Raw genomic sequence first — 19,819 nt, forward strand, 5'->3', positions numbered from 1 at the left:
CCTATTAAATAAACACATATGGAATGATTTTGTAACCAAAAAAGTGTTAAAACAATTCCAAATCTATTTTACATTGACAGTTTTGCACACACTTGGCATTCTCTCAACCAACTTCACCTGGAATGCTTTTCCAACAGTTTGAAGGAGTTCCCACATGCTGAGCACTTGTTGGATGCTTTTCCTTTACTCTGCAGTCCAACTCATCCCAAACCATCTCAATTGGGTTGGGGTTGGGTGATTGTGGAGGCCAGGTCATCTGATGCAGCACTCCATCACTCTCCTTGGTCAAATAGCCCTTACACAGCCTGGAGGTGTGTTGGGTCATTGTCCTGTTGCAAAACAATTGATAGTCCCACTAAGTGCAAACCAGTTGGGATGGCGTATCGCTGCAGAATGCTGTGGTAGCCATGCTGGTTAAGTGTGCCTTGAATTCTAAATACATCACAGACAATATCACCAGCAAAGCACCCCCACACCATCACACCTCCTCCATGCTTCACAGTGGGAACCACACATGCGGAGATCATCCGTTCACCTGCGTCTCACAAAGGCCCAGCGGTTGGAACCAAAAATCTTAAATTTGGACTCATCAGACCAAAGGAAAGATTTCCACCGGTCTAATGTCCATTGCTCGTGTTTCTTGGCCCAAGCAAGTCTCTTCTTCATATTGGTGTCCTATAGTAGTGGTTTCTTTGCAGGAATTCGACCATGAATGCCTGATTCACACAGTCTCCTCTGAACAGTTGTTGTTGAGATGTGTCTGTTACTTGAACTCTGAAGCATTTATTTGGGCTGCAATCTGAGGCTGGTAACTCTAATGAACTTATCCTTTGCAGCATAGGTAACTCTGGGTCTTCCTTTCCTGTGGCGGTCCTCATGAGAGCCAGTTTCATCATATAGCTTGATGGTGTTTGCAACTGCAATTTAGGACATTTTTAAAGTTCTTGAAATTTTCCAAATTGACTGACCTTCATGTCTTAACGTAATGATAGGCTGTCGTTTCTCTTCGCTTATTTGAGCTGTTCTTGCCATAATATGGACTTGGTCTTTTACCAAATAGGGTTATCTTCTGTATACCACACCTACATTGTCAGAACACAACTGATTGGCTCAAACGCATTAAGAAGGAAAGAAATTCCACAAATGTACTTTTAACAAGGCACACCTGTTAATTGAAATGCATTCCAGGTGACTACGTCATGAAGCTGGTTGAGAGAATGCCAAGAGTGTGCAAAGCTGTCATCAAGGCAAAGGGTGGCTACTTTGAAGAATCTCAAATATTAAATATATTTGGATTTGTTTAACACTTTTTTCGTTACTACATGATTCCATATGTGTTATTTCATAGTTTTGATGTCTTCACTATTATTTTACAATGTGTATATCTTTATATATTTACCAACAAAAATATATGTGGGATTGGAAATGATGCAGACGATTACATTGCAATCTATCTGCAATATTTAAGCTGATCTACCCCCTAATTATTTACATTTTTAAATTATCTGAATGGAGAGGACAGGAAGAAAGCGCGTGGCATTTTCTAATTGTCATATTTTGCTGATGATTATTGGCATTTTTACAATTTAACAAAGATATTGAAAAAAAATATACATAATAATAATTATAATTACATTTGTCGGATATAGGCCTAAATGTCTAGAGGGGAATCCCAACCGTGTAATTTTTTTTCTCAACGGTGCTGGTGGAAAGGCGACAGAGTCAACGACGTTAATGCTTATAGCTAAATAGTTATCTAGCGAGATAGCTTGTAGTATGGCTAGTTATGTTTTGAATTGGCTATATAAACTCAGCAAAAAAAAGAAACGTCCCTTTTTCAGGACCCTGTCTTTCAAAGACAATTCCTAAAAATCCAAATAACTTCACAGATCTTAATTGTAAAGGGTTTAAACACTGTTTCCCATGCTTGTTCAATGAACCATAAACAATTAATGAACATGCATCTGTGGAACGGTCGTAAAACAGATTACAGACGGTAGGCAATTAAAGTCACAGTTATGGCTGAGAGAGGCTGGGCTGAGGGCTTGTATGCCTGTTGTAAGGCAGGTCCTCACCAGACATCACTGACAACAACGTCACCTATAGGCACAAACCCACCGTCGCTGGACCAGACATGACTGGCAAAAAGTGCTCTTCACTGACGAGTCGCTGTTTTGTCTCACAAGGGGTGATGGTCGGATTCACGTTTATCGTCGAAGGAATTAGCATTACACTGAGGCCTGTACTCTGGAGCGGGATCGATTTGGAGGTGGAGGGTCCGTCATGGTCTGGGGTGGTGTGTCACAGCATCATCGGACTGAGCTTGTTGTCATTGCGGGCAATCTCCACGCTGTGCGTTACAGGGACGACATCCTCCTCCCTCATGTGGTACCCTTCATGCATGCTCATTCTGACATGACCCTCCAACATGGCAATGCCACCAGCCATACTGCTCGTTCTGTGTGTGACTTCCTGCAAGACAGGAATATCAGTGTTCTGCCATGTCCAGTGAAGAGCCCAGATCTCAATCCCATTTGAGCACGTCTGGGTCCTGTTGGATCGGAGGGTGAGGGCTAGGGTCATTCCCCCCAGAAATGTCCGGGAACTTGCAGGTGCCTTGGTGGAAGAGTGGGGTAACATCTCACAGCAAGAACTGGCAAATCTAGTGCAGTCCATGGGGAGGAGATGCACTGCAGTACTTAATGCAGCTGGTGGCCACACCAGATACTGACTGTTACTGTTACTTTTGATTTTGACCCCCCCCCCCCACCCCCCTTTGTTCAGGGACACATTATTCCATTTCAGTTAGTCACATGTTTGTGGAACTTGTTCAGTTTATGTCTCAGTTGTTGAATCTTGTTATGTTCATACAAATATTTACACATGTTAAGTTTGCTGAAAATGAACGCAGTTGACAGTGAGAGGACGTTTCTTTTTTTGCTGAGTTTAGTCTAGTCTCTCATTATTTTATAGGCTACCTGCTGCTGAAATATCTCTCTCATCGGGCAACTGCCCACTTGCACTAGCACACACACAGATGATTCACAGCACACACACAGAGACGCGCTAAAGGGAGACCTAATTCTAATCATGGCTGATATGTAGATTTTTTTATTTATTTAAAAAGGGAAACACAATATTAAAATTCCACGACTTTTCCAGGATTGTCATGACCGTACGAACCCTTATTTGACAACTTGTAACAGTGCATCCTGCGCATTCAGGCTGGCGTATTCTCAATCTGCTCATTCTCAAACTCTAACAGTCTACTGGCATGTATACACCGGATTCACAGACTAGCAGCAAATAAACTTGAACAAAGCGGAATCAGGATATGAATGCCCACTCCCCATTGCTATTCAATGCAGATCCCGCTTTCATTCTGCTTTGATCAACCTTTTTTTGACTCTGTGTCTGAATCTGGGCCGTGATAGGCTACTTTGTTTTATAGCAAAGCCGGTATGCAGTTCCCCAAAAACATGGCGCTCCGGACAGCTCCGGCCCATGTCAAGCCAGCTAACCAGTTGAGTAATGTATATTTCTTTGTTATCCTTTCCTCAGATACACAGTTCTGTATGACAGTCCACCACTTCAACAGTCATGGCAAGACCAAGTTTGTGACCAAAAAGTGTGCTGCCAGGGAGGTGTGTCACGCTTCAGGCTGTAGACATCACAGGGACATGGGTCACACAGTAAGTCCATACACCAAAACCCATCCACAATAACCCACCATCATCTGTCTACTCAGGAATTTGTACAATCAGCTGAAAAGTATTTGTCATTACTGCTGCCCTTGTGTTTTCATTTTGTTGTCGCTCACTCCTCCGCTCTCTCTCCTCTCCCTCTCTCTCTCTCTCGCTCTCTCTCTCCCTTTTGTAGGAGTGTGTGTCGTGCTGTGAGGGTATGATCTGCAACGTGGAGGTCCCCACCAACCACACCAATGCTGTGTTTGCCATGAGGCAGCAGGCCTACAGCTCAGCCCCACCCCAGGCCCCTGTGAGGACAGCGTGGGGTCGCTGCTGGATGACATTACTCACCACCCTGGGCCTGGGGTTGACCAGACTGGTCCTACTGTGACACTGCTGTCCCTCAGAGCATGTCCCTATAGAGGGGACCAGACTATACCAGACCAGCATGTTCCTCTGAACATGGAGGATGTGTGTTGTTACAAGTGTGGTGGTAATCTGTGTTAAAGATGTCACATAGATCAATCGAACAATCACGAAGGACTACAGCAGTGTCCTAATGAATGATGCTTGGTTTGATAACATTGGTTGCATCTACATAAGCCAATGGGACTGGAGAAAGCGTCCATGGAATCAATAGAATTGGAGAAAGACCAATGGTCAGTGGATCTATAGAATTGGATGTAGCTTGCTGGCTAGTGGAGTTGGCAAGCAGAGGAGTTAGCCAGAAGGGTTCAAGGAGGATCATGCCCATCATAAGTCTAATGTCCATTACTGATTCAAAGATGGAGGCCCAGTGACCGATCCTTCAATCAGCCCTGGCCAGAACCCCAAACTACTATACGGAGCATGCCGAATGAGAGGCTGGAACCGGGAGACTTTAAATGTTCCACAGAACATTCTCTAGGATTATTCATGGTCCTGGGAATGTTAATCACGTGTTCTCTGTGGGTTTATGCAGCACTGCAGTGCACACATGGACCAGGAATGACTGGACACGTAGGCCCAGTGGATCAGGGAGAACTTTGGGAGACGATGATAGACATGGAATCTGGCGTAAATGTATTAGTACTTGATCCATAGTATGGCACAAAATGAAAGCCATTTTGCACTTGAATGTTTTGTTAAGAAATATTGTTACTTGTATTTTTTTATAGCATAACTTGTGAATATCCTTAAATAAAATGGAAAGAACTATACTTTTGTAAATATTTACTTTTCTATATATTTAGCTTTTCTCGACAATATGCCTTAATGACATTACAGTGTTACTTTTACCAGAATGTATTATCTCTTTGCAGAAGTCCCATGTCTGTGGCCATATGACAACATGGTGCTCATCATGACCCTTATGTAGTTCCTAGCATGTGAGACTCATTCACCAAGCTGCGTGCTGGCCCTGTTTCTGCCTCATGTTGTGAAGAGGTCTTATCACATCTGTTCTTCGATCTGAAAATCTCAGAAAAATATTGAATATGATATTTATTTACATAAATAGTTGCAATGTCTGGTGATGTAATATGCCATAAAACTATCATTGCCATGAAGTTGTGAGAGATTAACGACAAAGGATTTTATGACTTTCCATGTTAGCAACATGAAAAAGTTGACCTTTTTAAAGGTTAACCTTCTTATCGTGTTTTATTGATATTTAATGAATATGTCAAGAAACCATGGAATGTTCCGTTATTTATGGCATATTATACAACGGGTGGGTCTAATCCTGGATGCTGATTGGTTAAAACTATGTTCCAGCCAGTGTCTAATCCACATGTTACCACCCACTAAGACTACATTGAAATGCCTATTTACTGTTCCATCTCACTGTTCAATCCACCATCGCATCAGCCCATACAGGCAATTTATGAACTTGATCTCTACTGTAAAAAGCATCTAGACAGTATCTCCCATTTCTTTTAGACTAGCATTTAGTTTTCAACAGTGGCGGCTTGTATAAAACGTGCTGTCTGTCTCTCTGACATCTGCAATGTTGTTTCAATATGGAAATTCGATCTCCAACTGTTTCATAGTAATGAAAGTGCCGGGACGAGATGGACAGGCAGGCAACTTTTCTCAGCCAGTCGAAATCATGAATCAGCATAATGTTTATGGATACATACAAATACATTTCACTAGAAAAACAGGTCAAACAAAATGAAACACAGCTAGTTTGCTGTTTTTCCAGATTCTGTTTGAAGTGATTGTGTTAGTGTAGTCGTCTAGCTCCTCTGAACTGTGTCCTGGAGTTGTCACTAGTTACCACAGCCACAAAGTAAAACTTGGGTATTTCATTAAAAAATTATTGGAAACAAAAAGCTTTTTGGTCATAATTTTAAGGTTAGGGTAAGGCATAAAGTTAGCAGTGTTGTTAAGGCTATGGCTGAGGTTAGGTTTAAAATCAGATTTTAAGAAGAGAAGAAAGAGTAGAAATAGGCATGGTTTATGACTTTGTGGCTGTGGTAACTAGTGACAACCGTGTCCTGGCAAGATATCAAATTGTCTATGCCGGGCAAAATCGTGTATCATTAGCTCATTGTTATGGTTGTATCCAAATAAATGTCACTAGAAAACAGCTTAAACAAATGCAAATGCAGTTCATTTCTGTTATTCTGGCTGCACTGTTTGCTGTGACTGTATTAGTGGAAGTTGGCTAGCTAGCAAGCAAGGGATAAGAACGTTTGCCAGACAGCATGGCGATGGGACATTTACAACGAACGACTGGCTCGCGTCCATAGATATCGAACAAAAAGACTAAACTACTGGGTCTCTGGCAACCTAACCGATAGAATGAACGGCCAGCCGGCTAGGGTAGCAACCCTAGATTTGTGTCAGGGCTATATTTTGTGGAAGCATGAAATAGTATGAATATATTCATACAAATTATGTTTTTATGAAAATATGTCAATCATTATTTGAATATGTTGGTAACCCGTTGTATAAAAGGGATAATGCCCTCGAAGCCGGTGTTTGGAGGATATATTGGCACGGTTTGCTAACAACAAGCACCGGCTTCTTGGGCATTATCACTTAATAACTTTTCCTATGAATTGCCATACAATGTTTGTTCCTTTATTTCTCAGCGCTTGGTGACCATTTAAATGGTAAACTCTCAAATGTTTCAAACTAACGCAATTAGTTTTATGAAGAATCGTAAAGGGCAGTTCACATTTGCGTAATCTCCACCTTACAGGGTTCATATTGTACACTTACTAATATCCTAATGGTCAGAGAGGTAATCTGTATTTGCTGTGATAGTGTTAATGGGAGCTGGGGGGTCATTATCAGAAGCTCTTCTGTTTGCCTTCTTTTCTCAGGAGTGTGTTTTAAGAAAGCCACTCAGCTTGCAGCCTGATGCATGATAGATTAGCATGGTTGGTGTTAATGGATCAGTCCGTCTCTCGTCAGAGCTACCATAACACCCCTATCCAGTGAGAGTATAGCCAGTAGGGGCCTCACCTGCACCTAGCCCTTGGGTGCACCATGAAGGAGGGTGTTGAAGGGACTGTCAAAACAGACATTCACTTCCTGAAATTAGGCCCTCATTTCTGCCTTGTCATGTGTTTTTTTTTAAACCAGACTATTACAGAGATAATAAACATGCTCTAAAAACAGTACAGGTCATCTAGAACAGTCAGAGAGTGTGTGTGTGTGTGTGTGTGTGTGTGTGTGTGTGTGTGTGTGTGTGTGTGTGTGTGTGTGTGTGTGTGTGTGTGTGTGTGTGTGCATGATACGTTGGGGGATGGGTTTCCATTGTCCAAGACCAGTGAAAGTGTGTGTTTGGCTGTTTTGGCTTCACAGAAGAGGCCTCACTGGACAGCCGTTGACTTGGGGCTGTGTGTGTGTGTGTGCGCACGCTGTTTGCTCTGGCCGCTGCTCGCTTTGTTCTGGCTTTATTAGGCATGGAGCTGCAGCCTGTCACTTTCCACCCTCTCTGGAGTCATCGGTCTCACAAAGACCCAGTGACGCTCTCGAGCCACCCCACATCCCCCCACTCAGATTGGCCCCCGATGGCTGCTTTGTGTCTCAGCCGTTTACTGTCAGTGGTTGGAGCAGATTGCAAAATGTATTGCTGGCTCAGATTAAAAACACTTGCTTGATCAAGACATTCTGATGCACTGGAATACATCTTAACTAAATGCTATTGATAGATATGTTAGGTCCACAGGATACAATTCTGTGACTGTATGGGATTAATACTGGATGAAGTTGCATTGTAATGCTTCACATGGACCACATTTAGCCCCTGCTTTACTATGCCATAACAATTGTCTTTATGCAATCTTCTATTGAATTAAACTTCATCCAATTATGACATTATCCACCACTGAAGCACAGTATTAGATTATATGTCACTTTTAAGTTATTAAAAATAAATTGATGGATTGAAAATAGAAAAGCATTAGTTTAGTATTGGGACTTATGACTTCTATCAATAGGCACATTTGAAGTGGTCTGGGCAGTTAGGGAACCAAACCACATCTATAACTGAGTTAGGCCAATCCCATAATGCTTCTGTAATGAAATGGTTGAGCCAAGACGCCAATGATCAACTAAGTACGGTCAAGACTTTCTGCCTTGCATGGTTGACCAGCAGTATGCATGCCAATCATATTCACCTCTTGTCCCTTTCTCTCTCTCTCTCTCTCTCTCTCTCTCTCTCTCTCTCTCTCTCTCTCTCTCTCTCTCTCTCTCTCTCTCTCTCTCTCTCTCTCTCTCAATTGTATACTCTTCCTCTGATGTTGTAGGTAGGCCTCTAAAAGGGGATATCACTTACCTCTTTCTCATGTTTAATAGCAAATCTGACCATTTCCCCTCTGAACAATTTTTGTTTCCTCCCCAGGCCCCTAGTTCTCCTTCTCTTACAGTCACAGTATTGGTTGGTGGTGGGTTTTGGTTACCTAACATGATTCTTTGTCCGGGTATGTTTACACGGCGACGGCCAATCGGGGATTAACATTCCAATGTGAGGGCAGAGTTCACAATGCTAATTGGCTGACAGTATTTCAGAGGGAGAAATCCCAGCACTTTATTCTGCTATGGGGATCTTAGCCCCTTGATACAAGGTTAAGCTGAGTCTCAAAGGCCTGGCCAAACCCCAGTGAGACTCTTACCAAAGGAGAGACAGGAACTCTAATGACTCAAAGGAAAGGGTCTGCTGATAGATCGAGACTGTGTGGCTGGCTAGTTTTTTCAACTAAGGAGATTAGTGTTGAAAGTAAATGAAATAAGTTATATAAAACTGTAGTCTTTTATTTTTCTTGTTGACTCTAGACAAATCTTTCCATTTCATAGGTTACATGTTCTAAGAAGAACCCTTTGAGTAGACTATATCAACTTCAAATTGTCTGTGCAGCCTGGGAGATTCCGATCGCCAGACTAGTTTCAAGTAAAACTGGGCCAGTAGTATTCTAATATTCCATCCTTGTACCCTTGGAATGTATTATGCATAGTAATTGTGCCGGGAGGGTCAATTCTCATTCAACCCAGTCTTTTTAAATCATTCAATGTTTGATCAGGGTGTGTGGATGGGGACATCCCCAGGTCAAACTATTACTGTCTCCTCAATCCTAAAAATGTCTCAAGTTATACTGTATGTCTCAGATACAAATGTTGACAGGTTACACACACCTTTTGACTATACTATGTGTCCCGTTGTATACCATGGCATTGTTGAATACTCATTTCTGATTAGCTTGAAGGGACTTCTAGAGCGTGCGTTATTTTCCTATAACGCACTGTACAGTATATCAGCACGGTAGAATTAAATGGCTATAGTTCTTACTTGTTATATGTTTGAGCTGCTTTTGAAAGCGAAAGTCAAATTTAAAACATTATTGGCGTTGTTGAGTACGATTTTCATAATATCAAGCTAGGACTGATGGTTTAATTAGCCAAACTAGCAAGTCTGTTTGTTTGGTTACCAAGGCAACTACTGTTGCTATCTAGTAAACTTGCTAGCTACTTCAGTGGATGTTGAACAGATTTCTACCGGCAAATGAACACATTTCTAGTGGTAAATGTGTTAAATTATAGCCATGGTGTAAAAGGAATTAATCAACTCAGGGCTTTATACGTTTTCTGGAAAATAATGCAACTCAGTGGAAGGTTAGTTCCACTCCAAGTCTTTCATTATTTTCCAGAGAACGCATAGCCTCTCATTGATTATCCCTTACAGTTGAAGTCGGAAGTTTACATACACTTAGGTTGGAGTCATTAAAACTCATTTTTCAACCACTTCACAAATTTCTTGTTAACAAACTATAGTTTTGGCAAGCGGGTTAGGACATCTACTGTGTGCACGACACAAGTAATTTTTTTGAATATTGTTTCCTGCTAGATTATTTCACTTATAATTCACTGTATCACAATTCCAGTGGGTCAGAAGTTTACATACACTAACTTGACTGTGCCTTTAAACAGCTTGGAAAATTCCAGAAAATTATGTCATGGCTTTAGAATCTTCTGATAGGCAAATTGACATTGTTTGAGTCAATTGGAGGTGTACCTGTGGATGTATTTCAAGGCCTACCTTCAAACGTAGTGCCTCTTTGCTTGACATCATGGGAAAATCAAAAGAAATCAGCCAAGACCTCAAAATAACATTTGTAGACCTCCACAAGTCTGGTTCATCCTTGAGAGCAATTTCCAAACACCTGAAGGTACCACGTTCATTTGTACAAACAATTGTGCGCAAGTATAAACACCATGGGACCACGCAGCCGTCATACCGCTCAGGAAGGAGACGCGTTCTGTCTCCTAGAGATAAACGCACTTTGGTGCGAAAAGTGCAAATCAATCCCAGAACAAGATTCTGGAGGAAACAGGTACAAAAGTATCTATATCCACAGTAAAATGAGTCCTATATCGACATAACCTGAAAGGCCGCTCAGCAAGGAAGAAGCCACTGCTCCAAACCCGCCATAAAAAAGCGACTACGGTTTGCAACTGCACATGGGGACAAAGATCGTACTTTTTGGAGAAATGCCCTCTGGTCTGATGAAACAAAAATAGAACTGTTTGACCATAATGACCATCGTTATGTTTGGAGGAAAAAGGGGGAGGCTTGCAAGCCGAAGAACATCATCCCAGCCGTGAAGCACGGGGGTGGCAGCATTATGTTGTGGGGTGCTTTGCTGGTGCACTTCACAAAATAGATGGCATCATGAGGTAGGAAAATTATGTGGATATATTGAAGCAACATCTCAAGACATCAGTCAGGAAGTTAAAGCTTGGTCGCAAATGGGTCTTCCAAATGGACAATGACCCCAAGCATACTTCCAAAGTTGTGGCAAAATGGCTTAAGGACAACAAAGTTGTTAGGTATGCGTAAATGGCTGTAAGGGAATCAGGCGCAGGAGAGCAGATATTGGGTAGCAAACGGAGCCTTTTATTTGGCGAACCAAAAACACACGGCACAACTAACACGAAGTACAACACGGGTTGACATAACCCAGCGCAACCAGCCTAACATGCACATACATTTTTTTCTTTGGAATTCCAATTTGAGCAGCAGCAGCTGAAAAATGAGCTCCTACAAATATTGAAATTTACATGGTTTTTAGAGTGAAGTACATCGGAAAAAATCAAAAGAAAACTGCAAGACTGAATAGGAGAAAAAACAAGCAACAAACAAAGAAGATAGGCTTTTGAAAAAAGTTACTATTTTTCATAAAATTGTAGTTATCTTAGCTAGCTGAATTGTTTACCAGTTGCTAAGCAGTTGCTAGGGACTCTTTTGGAAGAAGCTAGCTAGCTAACGAAGAATAACAAAGAATATCTAGTTAACAGAAGAAAAGAAAGAGAAAAAAGAAAGAAAGAGAAAATCAGGACAGAAGAAAAAGGATATCAAAGTGAAACAGTTCTCTAAAGACACAACAGACAATAATACAAGAAACAACACTTCTGTAGCTTGTCAACTATGTGTCTGTCTATCCCTGTTCTCTCCCCTCTGCACAGGCCATACAAACGCTTCACACCGCGTGGCCGCTGCCACTCTAACCTGGTGGTCCCAGCGCGCACGACCCACGTGGAGTTCCAGGTCTCCGGCAGCCTCTGCAGCCTCTGCCGGTCTGCGGCCAACAAGGCTGAGTTCATCTCAGCCTATGCTACCCTCCAGTCCCTAGACTTCCTGGCGCTGACGGAAACATGGATTACCACAGATAACACTGCTACTCCTACTGCTCTCTCCTCGTCTGCCCACGTATTCTCGCATACCCCTAGAGCATCGAGCCAGCGGGTTGGTGGCACTGGAATCCTCATCTCTCCCAAGTGGACATTCTCTCTTTCTCCCCTGACCCATCTGTCTATCTCCTCATTTGAATTCCATGCTGTCACAGTTACCAGCCCGTTCAAGCTTAACATCCTTATCATTTATCGCCCTCCAGGTTCCCTTGGAGAGTTCATCAATGAGCTTGACGCCTTGATAAGTTCCTTTCCTGAGGATGGCTCACCTCTCACAGTTCTGGGTGACTTTAACCTCCCCACGTCTACCTTTGACTCATTCCTCTCTGCCTCCTTCTTTCCACTCCTCTCCTCTTTTGACCTCACCCTCTCACCTTCCCCCCCTACTCACAAGGCAGGCAATACGCTTGACCTCATCTTTACTAGATGCTGTTCTTCCACTAATCTCATTGCAACTCCCCTCCAAATCTCCGACCACTACCTTGTATCCTTTTCCCTCTCGCTCTCATCCAACACTTCTCACTCTGCCCCTACTCGGATGGTATTGCGCCGTCCCAACCTTCGCTCTCTCTCTCCCGCTACTCTCTCCTCTTCCATCCTATCATCTCTTCCCTCTGCTCAAACCTTCTCCAACCTATCTCCTGATTCTGCCTCCTCAACCCTCCTCTCCTCCCTTTCTGCATCCTTTGATTTTCTCTGTCCCCTATCCTCCAGGCCGGCTCGGTCCTCCCCTCCTGCTCCGTGGCTCGACGACTCACTGCGAGCTCACAGAACAGGGCTCCGGGCAGCCGAGCGGAAATGGAGGAAAACTCGCCTCCCTGCGGACCTGGCATCCTTTCACTCCCTCCTCTCTACATTCTCCTCTTCTGTCTCTGCTGCTAAATCCACTTTCTACCACTCTAAATTCCAAGCATCTGCCTCTAACCCTAGGAAGCTCTTTGCTACCTTCTCCTCCCTCCTGAATCCTCCTCCCCCTCCCCCCCCTCCTCCCTCTCTGCGGATGACTTCGTCAACCATTTTGAAAAGAAGGTTGACGATATCCGATCCTCGTTTGCTAAGTCAAACGACACCGCTGGTCCTGCTCACACTGCCCTACCCTGTGCTTTGACCTCTTTCTCCCCTCTCTCTCCAGATGAAATCTTGCGTCTTGTGACGGCCGGCCGCCCAACAACCTGCCCACTTGACCCTATCCCCTCCTCTCTTCTCCAGACCATTTCCGGAGACCTTCTCCCCTACCTCACCTCGCTCATCAACTCATCCTTGACCGCTGGCTACGTCCCTTCCGTCTTCAAGAGAGTGAGAGTTGCACCCCTTCTGAAAAAACCTACACTCGATCCCTCCCATGTCAACAACTACAGACCAGTATCCCTTCTTTCTTTTCTCTCCAAAACTCTTGAACGTGCCGTCCTTGGCCAGCTCTCCTGCTATCTCTCTCAGAATGACCTTCTTGATCCTAATCAGTCAGGTTTCAAGACTGGGCATTAAACTGAGACTGCTCTTCTCTGTGTCACGGAGGCTCTCCGCACTGCTAAAGCTAGCTCTCTCTCCTCTGCTCTCATCCTTCTAGACCTATCTGCTGCCTTTGATACTGTGAACCATCAGATCCTCCTCTCCACCCTCTCCGAGTTGGGCATCTCCGGCGCGGCCCACGCTTGGATTGCGTCCTACCTGACAGGTCGCTCCTACCAGGTGGCGTGGCGAGAATCTGTCTCCGCACCACGCGCTCTCACCACTGGTGTCCCCCAGGGCTCTGTTCTAGGCCCTCTCCTATTCTCGCTATACACCAAGTCACTTGGCTCTGTCATATCCTCACATGGTCTCTCCTATCATTGCTATGCAGACGACACACAATTAATCTTCTCCTTTCCCCCTTATGATAACCAGGCGGCGAATCGCATCTCTGCATGTCTGGCAGACATATCAGTGTGGATGACGGATCACCACCTCAAGCTGAACCTCGGCAAGACGGAGCTGCTCTTCCTCCCGGGGAAGGACTGCCCATTCCATGATCTCGCCATCACGGTTGACAACTCCCTTGTGTCCTCCTCCCAGAGTGCTAAGAACCTTGGCGTGATCCTGGACAACACCCTGTCATTCTCCACTAACATCAAGGCGGTGACCCGATCCTGTAGGTTCATGCTCTACAACATTCGCAGAGTACGACCCTGCCTCACACAGGAAGCGACGCAGGTCCTAATCCAGGCACTTGTCATCTCCCGTCTGGATTACTGCAACTCGCTGTTGGCTGGGCTCCCTGCCTGTGCCATTAAACCCCTACAACTCATCCAGAACGCCGCAGCCCGTCTGGTGTTCAACCTTCCCAAGTTCTCTCACGTCGCCCCGCTCCTCCGCTCTCTCCACTGGCTTCCAGTTGAAGCTCGCATCCGCTACAAGACCATGGTGCTTGCCTACGGAGCTGTGAGGGGAACGGCACCTCCATACCTTCAGGCTCTGATCAGGCCCTACACCCAAACAAGGGCACTGCGTTCATCCACCTCTGGCCTGCTGGCCCCCCTACCTCTGAGGAAGCACGGTTCCCGCTCAGCCCAGTCCAAACTGTTCGCTGCTCTGGCACCCCAATGGTGGAACAAGCTCCCTCACGACGCCAGGACAGCGGAGTCAATCACCACCTTCCGGAGACACCTGAAACCCCACCTCTTTAAGGAATACCTGGGATAGGATAAAGTAATCCTTCTAACCCCCCCCCTTAAAAGATTTAGATGCACTATTGTAAAGTGGTTGTTCCACTGGATATCATAAGGTGAATGCACCAATTTGTAAGTCGCTCTGGATAAGAGCGTCTGCTAAATGACTTAAATGTAATGTAAATGTAACATGAAACAATAAACAGTTCCACACAAAGACATGGGGGGGAACAGAGGGTTAAATACACAACAAGTGATTGAGGGGATTGAAACCAGGTGTGAGGAAAACAAGACAAAACAAATGGAAAATGATAAGTGGATTGATGATGGCTAGAAGACCGGCGACGCCGAGCACCACCCGAACAAAGAGAGGACCCGACTTCGGCGGAAGTCTTGACAAAAGTCAAGGTATTGGAGTGGCCATCACAAAGCCCTGACCTCAATCCCATAGAACATTTGTGGGCAGAATTGAAAAAGTGTGTGTGAGCAAGGAGGCCTACAAATCTGACTCAGTTACACCATCTGTGTCAGGAGGAATGGGCCAAAATTCACCCAACTTGTTGTGGGAAGCTTGTGGAAGGCTACCCAAAACGTTTGACCCAAGTTAAACAATTTAAAGGCAATGCTTCCAAATACTAATTGAGTGTATGTAAACTTCTGACCCACTGGGAATGTGATGAAATAAATCTTTCTCTCGACTATTATTCTGACATTTCACATTCTTAAAATAAAGTAGTGATCCTAACTGACCTAAAACAGGGAATTTTTTGTTGGATTAAATGTCAGGAATTAAAAAAAAAAAAAAAAAAAAAAAAACAGTTTAAATGTACTTGGCTAAGGAGTATGTAAACTTCCGACTTCAACTGTACATATTCTGGTGCGACTCAGTTTACTACTCTGCACTGATATAAATGTGTACGTGAAGTATATGTAAGATTTCCTATGAAATTTCCTATGATTTCCCATAACTCAAGTACAGTGAAATGGTTTGTATAATGTAGCTGTTATGCTCAATGATTCATGTACAGTAACATGGGAAGAATTGAAACCTTTGGCTCCCACAATGTTGTCATTGGTGAGGGTTAGGGTTAGCTCTCAACATCAGTTATACTGATTGGCTAGGCTGGCATGTTTAATCTGGTTCTACAGGTCCTCTCATCATGTGTCACCAGCCTCATAAACCTGCCAGCCGTCGACACATGTTGTCTGGGTTAGTCATTATGCCCTCTCAGATCTGAAGCCCAGGGAGGTCCAGCAGAGAGGGTCGCGGCCCTCCAGACCACCCCAAAGACACCCCTTCATGTCTGGGGTGGTAACGGCAGGTCAGGCCCTAGACTTGGAGTAGGAGTGGAGGACCTCCTCCCATGTAGTGTAGTGAAAACACTGAACTCAAGGCTCCTCAGACCAGCCCTGTGATCTGCTTTCCACATCCCATTACTCAGTCACAGCAGGAGAGGCCCTGTGATGCCAAAGAACCTGCTTAGATCTAACACCTCCTGTTTACACAAGACACCATTCGGAACTGGATAGGTGGCTGTTGCTGTAGGTGTGAAAAGAGAGAAGGTAGCAGCTCCTCCACAGTTCACAGGCATCTCTTTCTCTCTTCAAAGAGATTGTTGGTGAAGTCTGGTCCTGGATATCCAGAACTTCTGCTATACTAATAAGGACGGCTTCTGAAGACTTGACTAAGATAAAGGTTAAAACAGGAGGAGTTGATGATTTTATTTTATTTTATTTATTTCACCTTTATTTAACCAGGTAGGCAAGTTGAGAACAAGTTCTCATTTACAACTGCGACCTGGCCAAGATAAAGCAAAGCAGTGTGACACAGACAACAACACAGAGTTACACATGGAGCAAACAAACAAGCCAATAACACAATAAACAAGCCAATAACACAATAAACAAGTCAATGACACAGTAGAAAAAAGAAAGTCTATATACAGTGTGTGCAAAAGGCATGAGGAGGTAGGCAATAAATAGGCTATAGGAGTGAATAATTACAATTTAGCAGATTAACACTGGAGTGATAAACGAGCATATGATGATGTGCAAGTAGAGATACTGGTGTGTAAAAAGAGCAGAAAAGTAAATAAAATAAAAACAGTATGGGGATGAGGTAGGTAGATAGGGTGGGCAATGTACAGATGGGCTATGTACAGCTGCAGCGATCGGTTAGCTGCTCAGATAGCTGATGTTTAAAGTTGGTGAGGGAAAAAAAACAAAGGTGGGAAAGTGAGAAACGAGAAAAGATTTGTTGCTATCAGCTTTCCTGAATGCTCTATTGCAGATGGTCTTGGCAGTCCATCTTTTATAAAAGGAACGTGGCCAACATGGCCAGTATATTTTTTTTAAGAAACAGTTGTTGATGGATAGATCATATCCTGAGGCTTTATAATTGTTCTTATTTTCCTCATAGTATCCCATCAAAGCCAACCCTTTAATTCAGCCTTAATTGGCTCATGGACTGTTTACTCCAACGTCTTCATCTCAGTGCGTGTTGTACGGACCCTTTTAAATCCAAAACACAGTTGACGGGAATGTCCAGGTACAGTAACTAAGACCCTGCAGGGGGCAACTCCTCAACATCATCTTAGCACTTTAAGATGAGATGCTGTCAAGCCTCGACAGAGCACAAGCTGAAACCCATCAGAGCAATTCATTGAAGACCTGTATTTAGTCTCTCAGGTTGACTGAGCTGAGAAGATATGTCCAATTATCAACAGTCAGAGAGGTTGGTTAGGTCTTGTGCTTATGGATCTAACGTCAAAGATGTCTATCTTCTCACCAGTTGTTTTCCGCCTCTTGACCTCGGGCAGTTTGCGGAATATTCTCTTAATTCAATCAAATTTGTTTTCTGTTATCATCAGCCTCAATATGTATAAATTATTATTTTTCTGTGGACAAACATCAACAAGCATAGCATAAGACAGAAGTTCTGTTTAAGTCACTATCTTTCTATCTTCCCCATGTTTTGGGATATGTCCTTTGATGTCCATGGACAGGGCGTAGGGTGGCCACGGACTAAGCTCCCCCTGTAGGGACCACAGCATGGCATGACCCTGCCTCTGATCCAGGTCACAAGACAGGTGGATCCTACCATTCACAGTTTGGAGAGGGTGACTTGTTAAGGCTCTTTAGATCTTCAGGGTGTTTGAAGTAAAGGTGCTCTATTACACAGATGTAAATGTCTGGAATCTCTATATACAGACTAGATTGTTGATAACTGTTGCCTAAAAGATGTACACTAATGATATTTTAGTGGGACCAAAGTAGATTGTTCACTGTGTATTGTAGCAATGCTGTATCAGTACAGGGTCACAAGTCAGAGCAGGTAAGGTAATTTCCATTAAGTCCCCCAAGGGTTGGAGTTTATAAAACATTTGTATTTGTGTTCACAGTAGTCTCTCGTGAGTCGTGACATCGAGTATCGGATTTGGTTTGGGTGCCGAGATTATGATTACAGTAATGTGATTATTTGATTGATCATGCATGGCTATGGTGCATGACAGCAGACGTGTGTCTTTCACTGTTTAGGATATAGATGGTTGCATTTAGTCCCAACATGCTACCCTGTCTGAGGTGTTGACAGAGAAGACCAGGGGTTGTTGGCAGCCTTGTCTCTACAGCTCTGCTCTGATGTGTGGACAAAACACTTACAGACTCGACATGAACATACAGTCCCACGCTGCTCTGGGCTAAAGGCTATTTAGTTGGGTTTAGAAATGCATTAGAAAGGTGTGGAAAGCAAACAGAAGATACAGTAAAACTCACTTGTAAGGGCTCTTCAAAGACAATGTCACAAATACATTTTGCAGTCAGAATTTGCTTACTTTATATCCACATGACAAATACCAGAGAGTTCTGGAGAAAAGGTCAAGTTACAGTTTCAGTTTTCTTTTATCATGAGGCCATTTCCAAAGTGCACTTTAAACAGGCGGATGAGATGGGATGAGCCCAGCTCTAGTGTCCGATCTACTGATAATGGGTGTAATGCCTATATGTAGTCATCCAGGTCTCAAGTCTTTAAGTGGAGGGGTAGAGCTGAGCACTGGCCTCTGCTCTATGACTGCAGAGTTGATGTTCCCCGCTATATGAATAGGCCTCTGTCTGTAGACGTGTCCTCTTCACTATCCCCATTGTCTCTTCTGATTGACAGGCCTGCCTTTGATAACGTTAATGGATGTGATATCCCAGACTGTATTGCAGGCAGCGCAGCGTCCCTGGTCAAGAGGAAGAGGTATAGTCCTATAACTTTACTCAGTTGTTATTTTTCAGAAAAAAATGGAATGAACGAAATATGTCCTAAAACTGTTGGCAGTGGGATACTTTTTGGATGATTTAATGAATGCAACAAGGCCTAAAAATAGACACAAATAAAATACAACATTAATATGCTTTGATGGTTTTCCTGAGCTTGAGTGTACTGTAAAATCATTGCAGTGGGTTTTCTGTAGGCATTCTGTACACACCATCACAAATGAATCTAGCTATGACATGCCACACTGAGGGATGTAATTAGTCCATAGGATTTGATTCAATTAGTGTGTGTTGCTCTCTCGCTCTCTCTCTCTCTCCACCCCTTCTCTCTTTCATCCTTTTTTTGTGCTAATATGTTAACCTATTTTAATCGCTCACTTTGCCTCCATTCCTCAGGTACCTTGTCTCTTCTCCTTCATACAAATCCCCTTCTCTTCTACCCCTTCCATTCATCTGCTCTCTCTCTCTCTCACTTTTATCCTGAAGTTAAATAATCCTTATCTTGGGGCTGGGCTCTCCGCAGTCCTCACTCCACCATTACAAGACACCTGATCCTTGGTGAGGAGGTTGTAATTTTGGCAAATTACAGTTTTTTAGATCTTAACTTCAAGTGGAATCCAGTCGTGCTTGAAATGCTGTACATGGAACCAATGATCTTTTTACGACAATTGAAAACCATGAATAGGAGGCAATGTCAGGAGGGAAAAACGAGTGATTATGCGTGTGATTAGGAACTATAACTTTACTTGATTTATGCAGTAAAGATGTGTTCACAAGACATAACTTAATTCAATCAACTCATTTCTGGGTGTTTTTTATTGAGCACCTTGTTCATGTTAAGCTATTTCCTGTACTAAGATCCAAAAATGATAATGACAGAATTGACAGCTTAATTTGATCAGTGATTGGCTTACATTATGAAAGAAGTGTCTCAATGACATTTGATGTTGGCTACAGCCCTCTATACATTATTTCCTATATTATTCAAACTGTACACTAAACTGTGAAGAGGAATGTGAGGTCACTTGGTTATGAATTTACTTTCAA

The 19,819-nt window shown here is 43.4% G+C and overlaps 1 protein-coding gene across 1 annotated transcript in view; it reads left to right on the plus strand.

Annotated features, from left to right (window-relative positions):
- The window catches only part of lypd6b (LY6/PLAUR domain containing 6B), a 54,410-nt gene extending 49,525 nt beyond the window's left edge, over positions 1 to 4,885 (plus strand). The window contains exons 4-5 of the mRNA XM_029711331.1: positions 3,562 to 3,692; positions 3,880 to 4,885. Of these exons, the coding sequence (XP_029567191.1) occupies positions 3,562 to 3,692; positions 3,880 to 4,077 (329 nt within the window). The 3' untranslated portion in view covers positions 4,078 to 4,885. The remainder of the gene's footprint in view (positions 1 to 3,561; positions 3,693 to 3,879) is intronic.
- Positions 4,886 to 19,819: the final 14,934 nt, after the last annotated feature.

Source organism: Salmo trutta, chromosome 24 (assembly GCF_901001165.1).
Source record: "Salmo trutta chromosome 24, fSalTru1.1, whole genome shotgun sequence".
Lineage (NCBI taxonomy): Eukaryota > Metazoa > Chordata > Actinopteri > Salmoniformes > Salmonidae > Salmo > Salmo trutta.